Source organism: Henckelia pumila, chromosome 1 (assembly GCF_033568475.1).
Source record: "Henckelia pumila isolate YLH828 chromosome 1, ASM3356847v2, whole genome shotgun sequence".
Classification (NCBI taxonomy): Eukaryota; Viridiplantae; Streptophyta; class Magnoliopsida; order Lamiales; family Gesneriaceae; genus Henckelia; species Henckelia pumila.
The window spans coordinates 113,331,148-113,340,932 of NC_133120.1; the positions used below are offsets into that span (position 1 = coordinate 113,331,148).

The window sequence follows — 9,785 nt, forward strand, 5'->3', positions numbered from 1 at the left end:
AAAGTATTGATTGTATTCACTCGATTTTATATATATTTATTTTGTGGCTTTCGATTTCTTGGTAGAGTAATCATATATTGTATATGTTTATTTTCTAATAGGACCTTTTTTTATTGTCCTTTTTTTACTTTATTATTAATCTTTTTCCGTTTTGCTGTAGAGAGATTAAATATAATAATGAATAAATGTAATCGGAAGATATTAAGAATTATTTGATGAACCACATTACAATATAATAGTAATAAAATATAAATAGAATAATAATATAAATAGAACATATAAAAAAATACTAGTAAATTATACTAAGAATTATTTGAATAACCACGTAATAGAAAATAATAGATAATAGATAGATAGAAAATAGAAATAATAACAATAAATAATAAGAATTATTTGATCACTCATAAACTACGCAAAGTTAGTCTTCCCTATGTAAATATCCAAGTCAACGAAAGAACACTAATAAATACCCACGAATTCTTGTGTGAGCAATCACACAAGAAAATCGAGCGCAATAATTTTTTTTTAAAAAATGGCAGAATATAAGCTCTATGAAGCTGCATCAACAAATGATGCAGCAACTTTGCACCGATTACTCGAAGAAGATCAATTTCTTCTTGATAGAGTTTCATATACATGTAACAACAAGACCCCCTTACATGTGGCAACCATGAAGGGGAACTTGACATTTGTTCAAGAGATCATCAACAGAAATCGTCAACTCGCCGAAGAGCTGGATTCCCAACAATCGTCCCCTCTTCATATAGCATCAGCTAAAGGGTACCTAGATATAGCGAAAATATTGTTATCGGCTGCACCGATCAGCGTGTGTCTGTCACGTGATGTCGTAGGAAGGAATCCTCTTCATCTTGCAGCCATGGAAGGCCATGATCTTGTGGTGGCGGAGCTGGTTCGGGTGTGTCCACTTGCTGCTCGAGAGAAGGTAGATGGAGGCCAAACTGTGTTGCATTTATGCGTTAAATACGACAGATTAGAGTGCCTGGAGATTTTGGTGCCTGTCTTGAATGAGGAGATTGTGAATGCCAAGGATAATAACGGGGACACCATAATGCATATGGCTAAGAGGGATAAGCAAGTTAAGGTAAGTTTCTTTTCCTTTTTTTTTTTTTTTTTCCTTTTCCTGCATGTCCGGACTAACGCAATAGCTACAAACCAGGTTTTTTTGTTGTTAGTACTTTTGCAATAGTTGGAAAAAGGTCTATATAAGTAAACTCATTTATGTTCCTTTAGATGTAGTCTCGCAAGCATCGAATTTAGATATGAATTCGATCTACTAATACTAACAAAAAATCATGCACACATGGTGTACTCAATTTACATAATCTTAACCACATTGTGCAGATTATCAAATACCTGGTGGAAAGCGGCAACGGAAACATGATTAATGCAAAGAATTCAGAGTGTCTGGCCGAGAAAAGAGATTCGATAATGGTGGTGGCTGTCCTCATAGCGACGATGGCTTTCCAAGCCGGGGTAAGCCCTCCAGGCGGGCTATGGCAGGATGATTTCATGATCCAAGATTCGCAAGGCAACTCCAGCTTGCCGAATCCTCACTATGCAGGAGAATCTGTCATGTCCTATAGACACCCGAAATACTTCAAGAACTTCACACGAGTCAACACCGTTGCATTCGTCTCTTCTCTCAGCATAATATTGTTTCTCATCAGTGGACTGCCGTTTAAGCGCAGGTTACTTATGTGGTTTCTGATGGTTACCATGTGGCTGACGGTGACTTCAGTGGCTGTGACTTATGGAGTAGCGATTCTTGCGATAACCCCAAAAAAGCATAAACACTCGGTGAGCCATGTTGTAATTGAGACTGCCATTTCTGTGTGGTGTGGTGTGATGGGGATTCTTCTACTCGGGAACACGCTTCGGCTCATCCATAAATGGTGGAAGAAAGGGATATTCATAAGGTCACTGGAAAGATTCAGAAAGTACTGGGATGAAATAAGATCATTGAAACATGATCATCAAAATGGAAGACTAGGAGAATCTGTTTAAATTAAATTAAGATGGTTCATTCATTGAACATGCATGGGAGTCATTTGATTTTAATAATTTGGACTGTACGTGTGTGCGCTTGCATGTGTTTGTGATCTGGCCTAAAGTTTCTGTCAATATCTTACAACGTTTGTTTTGAATAATCAAACAAATGAAGTGTGCAATATATAAGTGTCAGGTTTGGTTTTGCTAGCTCCATTTCTTTAGAATTAACATCTGCTAGTTACATAATTGTTTTTTCCACTTCTGAACCTTGAACTAATCAATTAACACCCAATAATGAAAGATCAAGATTTCGACATTTCGGAAGAACGTGCCTAAAACAAAAGGCAATCTAAGATATTCTCAACTTATTTTGTTTTTAAAAAGTAATAAATAGAGGCCATATATATGTTTAACTTTTAGAAAACTGCCTTTTTGGCTTTTGAGCATTTTTTTTGGGGGGATAAGGGTCTAAATCCAAAGTTTAAGAAGTTCTTTCAAATAAATGCTTTTTGATTTTTTTTGATTTTTTTAAGAAAACGTTGATGTCCAAACTCATAAGCAAAGATCAAATTAAGGTACGAACTCAAACTTAATTGAGCTTGTCTCAAGTCGAATCAACAACTTCCAGTCCCAAAAAATGGTCAAAACTTCATACGGGATAGATTATAAGTGTTTGATGGTTACGGTGTGGCTGACGGTTCAACTCACGGATAAACTGTTGAAGAGAAGGGTGATAGTTATAAGGCCATTGCCAAGATTCAGACTCGATCGGCAGCAGGGGCGGATTCAGGATTTCGATCATGGGGCCGGCTACAAGCTAGACACGAGATTAAAATAAAAAAGAGAAATTACAGTATCAGTTATATTCAGCTAATTAATCATAACGATATGTTTCGAACCAAATAATTTATACATTAAAGGAATTCGACGTTCATTAAAATTTTTAAAGTTTTCGATGATAATATCAATAAAAATATTTTTAGCAATTTCTCTTTCATCACATATCATCAATGCATCCAAGAGAAAAATCATCCTCCATTTAATTTGCTCTTAAGCCTAGTTTTGTTAATACTGAGAATGTTTTTTTTCTATATTAGCTGTAGAAATTGAAAGAATAACCACTGATGTAGCAAAAAATTGATATTACCCGATTGGAGAGAATTTGGGTAACTTGTGGAGATCTGGATAGTCGGATTAATACTCGAGCTGTTCCAAAGACCGAACTTCGTGGGTTGTCACCTGCATCACAAAGCAAAGTGAGTGGCGCCGGGGGTTGCCCGGCGAAAACACTCCGACGCTCAAGTCAGTATTTGCCCAATAAAAGTTTTAGAGAACTAGAGCATGTGACTATAGAGTGCGTACCTTAATAATGAGATGAATTGAGTTATTTATAGATAGTCGAAAAGTTTCATGTGCTTGAGCCTCTTATGGATTTTTAAGAATTTATGTGCCTTGACAAAGTGTCCAAATAAATAATTAAATAATATGAGACCCAAATGGATTGAGTCATTGGGCTTGGGCCCGAGAGAAAGTCAAATTGTGCCATAACCCATCAACCACAACCATGATCATTCTAAAACAAGATTTTATATCTCATTCTCTATTACTTTAAAAATTTATATATGTCTATCTTCAAATATATATATATATATATATATATATATATATAGAGTTCTTTTATGGTGCCCAACACTATATGCCCACTTCATGCCCACCATGTATAAGTCAACTCATCTATTGTATCGGTCAACTCATCTATTGTACATGGTGGGCATGAAGTGGGAATATAATGTTGGGCACCATAAAAGAACTATATATATATATATATATATATATATATATATATATATATATATAAAGTTCTTTTATGATGCCCAACACTATGTGCCCACTTCATGTCCACCATGTACAAGTCAACTCAACTCATCTATTGTACATGGTGGGCATGAAGTGGGAATATAATGTTGGGCACCATAAAAGAACTATATATATATATATATATATATATATATATATATATATATATATATGGGAAACTACGTGAGCAACAGCTGACGTGGCAATCACTCATTGGATATACAAGGTGCCACGTCAGCTGTTGTTCACGTAGTTACTCACGGTGGTTGCCCATGTGATCGAAACTATATATATATATATATTCAGCTGTCCAACTAATGATGTTCAACTCGTCCCCGACCAATAAAATTCGGTACCGTGTTTAGTGATGCAAAAAATTAAAAAAAATGCAACTAAAACCCGGTACCGTGTTTTAGTGGTCGGGGACGAGGTGAGCAGGAATGGTTGGGCAACTGAAAACTTTTATATATATATATATCATTTTATTTTATACTCAATTGGTCTCATATATATATATACTTGCTTTTTTTTCACAGATATTAACAATTTTTTTTTTTGGAAATGTCAAATGATAAATAACGTTCCAAGTTTATCTTATTTAATGAATACTTGTATGGTGTAAAAAAATTATTGAAAGTAATCTATATATTTAATTAAAAGTCTAATTAAATATGAATATATTAATGAAAGAAAGTAGAAAAAATATTATTAATTATCTTACAAGTCTATATCTTAATTGTGTTTTCGATTAATATTTTATTTTATTTTATTTTATTTTTTTATTATAATGTCATTTTATTTTATATAATTTTAGAGAATAAATTTTAAATTTTTTAGTAAATAAATAATTTATCATTAGTTAAAAAAATAATAATATAGATATTTGGTGACATTAAAGAAGAAGGAAATAAGAAAAAAAAAATAAGGATGTGAGAGAGGAGGGAAAAAGTAAAACAAAAGAGAGATAAAGAGGGAAAAGAGAAAATAAAATTCAGATGAGAATAGAACCTAATTGGTAGCTAGGTAAAGGTTATGGAAGAACCTTTTACCGCTAACCTACATGAGCTATCGTTTATACTTAGGGGGCCGTTTTTATATATTTAATTTTTTAAAAAATATTAATTATATAGTACTAAAAAAATTAATTTTTGTGGGGGGGCGTGGCCCCCCGGGTCCTATGGTGGATCCGCCTCTGATCGGCAGAAAGTGAGCGTGAAATATGATCAAATTGGAAGCCAATAATCTGTTTAATCAATTGTGCTTATGTATGTTTTGAGGTACCTTTGTAAATATGTGACCAAATTTTATGCCATATTACAACGTTTCTTGGTTGCACTAATTAACTTGTACAGAGACCACGTAAGAAACTTGAAAACCACTTCAAATTAACTTATTCGATATTTATGCATCTTGTTTTTGTGGCTATTAATGAAAATTCTTGTTTGTCATGTGGTGATGATTAATAAAGCTCAAAAAAATGATGAAAACGACAAAAAAGTCAACAATATGATGCCACGTGAGCAAAGCCCGTGAAAAGTGCCGAAAAATTCAGAAGAAGAATTGTCAAAGTTCAGCAAAAAGGCCATGAGAATATATGTGAACTTACATGGGAGTTAGATTGAAGAAATTTCAATTGAAAGATATTGAGCACCCATGCTCGCATTCCCCCAAACGTGGTAAAGAAAAATTCCAAGAAATATCTCTATCTCAACTACGCTCAAACCCATGTGTGCATGCCCTCAAGCGTGGGTCGCAAAGAAAAGCAAAGAAAGTGCATTTTCTTACCCACGCTCGGACCCACGTGTGTGTGCTTCCGAGCGTGCCTCACCCTGCACCTGTGTGAAATATGAAAACTCAAATTTTGTTGGTTTTATTCATTCTTGAATTAAAATTTATTCTTTCAAAAAAGATAGGATCATATCTATGCACAATTTAAAGGGCTTTTTGAGGGAAGATAAATAGAAAAAGAGCCTATGGACGAGAAAACATACTTTTGACATTTCACAATTACTTGGCGGCTAGCTATGGCAAAGAGGAATAAGACTTGAACGAAATTCACTCCATTCACGCTTAGATTTTTCATTCTTCCTCTTCTTAAATATTATTTTCATGGATTTTAACATTGACTTATATCTTTGTTTTGAATTAAAGGAGTAGTTTTCTTTATTGACTAATGTCACGATAGGGCCGAGACGAGACTATTTTTTATATGTGATTTTGATTCAATGAAACTTATTTGTTTCTTGCATTTATTGATTGATATTTTTGTTTATCCTTGCATGTGAATAATTGGATCAATTATTTGCAAATTTGTTGTTTGATTTCGAACCGAAAGGCTAGAGATTGAATTTTATCTTCATAATATCAATCAATAGATTGTTAGAAATAATATTCGATTTAGTGTACGGTTTTAGGTGACAACTGAGATTCCATAGATCTTAATGTGCTTTTATTTAATTAAAAATTCAAATAGAAATATCTGCTAAATGAAAATAAGTTTATTAAAAGTATAAATAGGTTGATAAATAATTTTGGGAATTTCGCCCTAATTAGGCATGTAATGTTTTCATATTTACTTTGAAATCCAACTCGTCATATTTACCAAGAATCTTTCAAATTGCCCTCCCAAAGTTGCGGCTTCCACGCGCAACTCTTTGAATCCATAATATTTTTTCAAAGTAATTAATTTCGAGTAACACTCCTATGTGACGGTCTCGTTCGTGAGACGGGTCAACCCTATCCATATTTATAATAATAAGTAATACTTTTGGCATAAATTGTAATACTTTTTAATGGATAACTCATACAAAAGACCCGTCTCATAAAAATAACCCTTGAGACCGTCTCATAGGAGTTTTTGCCATTAATTTCATAGATTCAAAAAAAGAAATTTATTACATTGGTTATTTTTTTAGCAAAATAAAAAAAAACCAATGTAATAATGTTATAATTTATTAAAAACATATAAATATTAGTACTTATGTAAATTTTATATTATAACCAGGATTCAGTCGGATGATGATGATGATGATGATTTTTTAAAAAAATAAGGCTCAGTTTGCCTGTTTCACATACATTAACAATTAATTGTAATGTACCGAATTATTTCATGCGACAAATTCTACATATTAATCATGCATTGATATCGTTAGAAAAAACAGTTGCAATTTGATGCATACGAGACAATCAATCATATTAAACGGACCTTAAAATAAATAAACGAAACACGTCACTTGTTAAATTCATAAATGTGCGTTAGCATCTTAGACGAAGTATTCAGAGATAATTTTAAATTCACTTGCCCAATTATCAGACAATATATATATATATAATTAATATTGACTTCTGCAAACATTAATTATATGCCAAGAACGGGATCGAATGCGGGGTAAAATGAACCAACCAATTAGAAACTAATACCGAGTCTTCCATCCCGATCATAAATACCCACGAATTCTTGTTTGATTACGCATGGAAAAACAAGACCGAAATCAGAGAATTAGTTATGGCAGAAAATGTTCTCTACGTAGCTGCATCAACAAATGATGCAACAACTTTGCATCGATTACTCGAAGAAGATCCATTTCTTCTTGATAGAGTTTCTTCTTGATCACTCACTCGTGTGACTGCATCATTTTATCAAAGTGATAATGAAGAAAACTCGGGTAAGCATGTTGACGAAGTTAATAAGAATTATGATTGCAGATATATTTCTCCATGTGAGGCTGTTTCGAGAATTTTTGGATTTGACATTCAGTACAGAGATCCACCAGTCGAAAGATTGAGCTTTCATCTTCCGAACGAACAAAATGTCGTGTTTTCGGATTTGGACCAGGTTGAAAATGTTCTTGATCGTTCTACTTTTAATCAAAGCATGTTTTTAGCTTGGTTTGAAGCCAATAAAAAATATCCCGAGGCAAGAAAATTAACATATGATCAATTTCTAATGAAATTTGTTTGGAAGCAAGAATCATGTGAATGGGTTCCAAGGAAACGAAGATTTTCAATTGGACATATTTTTTTTGTTCCGCCTGGAGCTGGGTATTTGTATTATCTAAGATGTCTGTTGAACGTCATCCGTGGTGCAAAATGCTACGATGATATTTCTTTTGTAAATGGTGTTTAGTATCAGTCATTTCTCGATGCTTGCTATGGATTAGGATTGTTAAATGATGACAAAGAGTATATTGATGGTATCGTCGAGGCAAGTCAATGGGCTTCAGCTCAATCAATGAGAGTCCTTTTTGCTACATTATTGTCTTCGGATTGCATTAGTCGACCCGAAGTAGTTTGAGAGTCCTGCTGGACATACTTATGAGATGATATTTTGTACAGACAACTAAACTTGCTGAAACATCAAGGTAAAAACTATTTTTTGCAATATGACATTTATTTTAGAATATGTTAAAAAATTGTTAATTTCATTGTTTTTTCTCAGAATTGCAATTAAATGATGAGGAAATCAAGAATTATTCATTGGTTGAAATCGAGAAGCTTTTGAGAAGTTGCGGAAGGAGTCTCCGTGATTTTCAATCAATGTCATTTCCCGGTGATCAATATTTTGAGGCTTCACGAAACAGGTTAATACAAGATGAGTTGCGTTTTGATAGAAGAGCTTTATCAGAAGAATATGACAATCTTCTTAAAAATTTAAACCGTGAGCAACGTCACGTATATGACACGGTGATGGATGCAATTGATTCAAACAAGGGTGAAATGTTCTTTGTTTACGGTTATGGTGGTACATGAAAAACGTTAATTTGGAAGACCCTATCAGCAGCCTTGAGATCAAAGGGAGAAATTGTCCTAAATGTGGCTTCCAGTGGTATCACATCTCTTCTTCTTCCTGGTGGAAGAACATCTCATTCTCGCTTTGCAATTCCGTTTAATCCTAACGAAGAATCCACATGCAATATCAAACAAGAGATTCCTCTGGCGGAACTCATTGTGAAATCGAAACTTATTATATGGGATGAGGCTCCAATGATGCACAAGTTTTGTTTCGAATCACTGGACAGAAGCATGCGTGACATATTGAGATTTTCAAATCCTTCGAGCTTTCAACTCCCTTTTGGAGGCAAACTGATTGTATTTGGTGGTGATTTTCGATAGATTTTGCCAGTTATTCCGAAGGGTTGTTCATGCCACTATTAATTCGTCATATCTGTGGAGACATTGCACAGTATTGAGATTGACTAAGAATATGCGACTTCAGAATTTGGCTTCTGATGAAGATGGTGATGAAATTAAGAGATTTTCTGATTGGATTTCGAATATAGGAGACGAAAAAATTGAAGAACCAAATGACGGCTATGCGGAGATTGATATTCCAAATGAAATGTTGCTTAAAGACATCGATGATCCTATTGCAACAATAGTTGAGAATACATATCCGTTGTTTGGTAGTACAGTTTGTGATACAACATACTTCCAGCAGAGAGCTATATTAGCACCAACTCTGGATGTTGTTCAGTCCATAAATGAATACATGATATCAATGAACAATTCGGAGGGAAGGATGTATTTAAGTTCTGATTCGGCATGTCATTCAGACAGAAATGTTGATTTATTGAATGACGTTCATACTCCCGAATTCTTAAATGGAATTAGATGCCCTGGATTTCCAAATCACGAACTAAATTTGAAGGTTGGAACTCCTGTTATGTTGCTGCGAAACATAGATCATTCTCTTGGATTATGAAATGGTACTAGATTGGTTATCACAAGGCTTGAAAACCATTTTTTGGAAGAAAAAATTCTTACAGGAAATAATGCAGGTCATAAAGTTCTTATTCCAAGAATGTCATTGACCCCTTCTGATCCAAGACTTCCTTTCAAGTTCCAACGAAGACAATTTCCCCTAATTGTTTCGTATGCAATGACAATTAACAAAAGTCAGGGACAATCATTATCACATG

The 9,785-nt window shown here is 33.9% G+C and overlaps 3 protein-coding genes across 3 annotated transcripts; all 3 read left to right on the forward strand.

The window, feature by feature from the left end:
• Positions 1-454: 454 nt before the first annotated feature.
• On the forward strand, positions 455-2,209 carry LOC140875481 (uncharacterized). The gene is made up of 2 exons (XM_073279167.1): positions 455-1,102; positions 1,363-2,209. Exons 1-2 carry the CDS (start codon positions 533-535, stop codon positions 2,023-2,025), a joined length of 1,233 nt encoding a protein of 410 aa, XP_073135268.1. The 5' UTR covers positions 455-532; the 3' UTR covers positions 2,026-2,209.
• A 5,308-nt stretch (positions 2,210-7,517) lies between these two features.
• On the forward strand, positions 7,518-8,616 carry LOC140872942 (uncharacterized). The gene is made up of 4 exons (XM_073275869.1): positions 7,518-7,532; positions 7,625-7,702; positions 7,994-8,075; positions 8,306-8,616. The coding sequence occupies exons 1-4, from the start codon at positions 7,518-7,520 to the stop codon at positions 8,614-8,616; spliced, it is 486 nt and encodes a 161-aa protein (XP_073131970.1).
• A 454-nt stretch (positions 8,617-9,070) lies between these two features.
• Positions 9,071-9,568, forward strand: LOC140872948 (uncharacterized). The gene has a single exon (XM_073275876.1). It carries the CDS (start codon positions 9,071-9,073, stop codon positions 9,566-9,568), a length of 498 nt encoding a protein of 165 aa, XP_073131977.1.
• The last annotated feature ends 217 nt before the right edge of the window (positions 9,569-9,785 follow it).

Excerpts from the sequence above, each read along its gene's own strand:
- LOC140875481 (XM_073279167.1), top strand. The coding sequence starts at position 533 with ATGGCAGAATATAAGCTCTATGAAGCTGCATCAACAAATGATGCAGCA. Across the intron at positions 1,103-1,362 it reads AGAGGGATAAGCAAGTTAAG|ATTATCAAATACCTGGTGGA; the intron begins GTAAGTTTCTTT and ends CACATTGTGCAG.
- LOC140872942 (XM_073275869.1), top strand. Across the intron at positions 7,703-7,993 it reads TGTTTTCGGATTTGGACCAG|TATCAGTCATTTCTCGATGC; the intron begins GTTGAAAATGTT and ends AATGGTGTTTAG. Across the intron at positions 8,076-8,305 it reads TGATGGTATCGTCGAGGCAA|AATTGCAATTAAATGATGAG; the intron begins GTCAATGGGCTT and ends GTTTTTTCTCAG.
- LOC140872948 (XM_073275876.1), top strand. The coding sequence starts at position 9,071 with ATGCGACTTCAGAATTTGGCTTCTGATGAAGATGGTGATGAAATTAAG.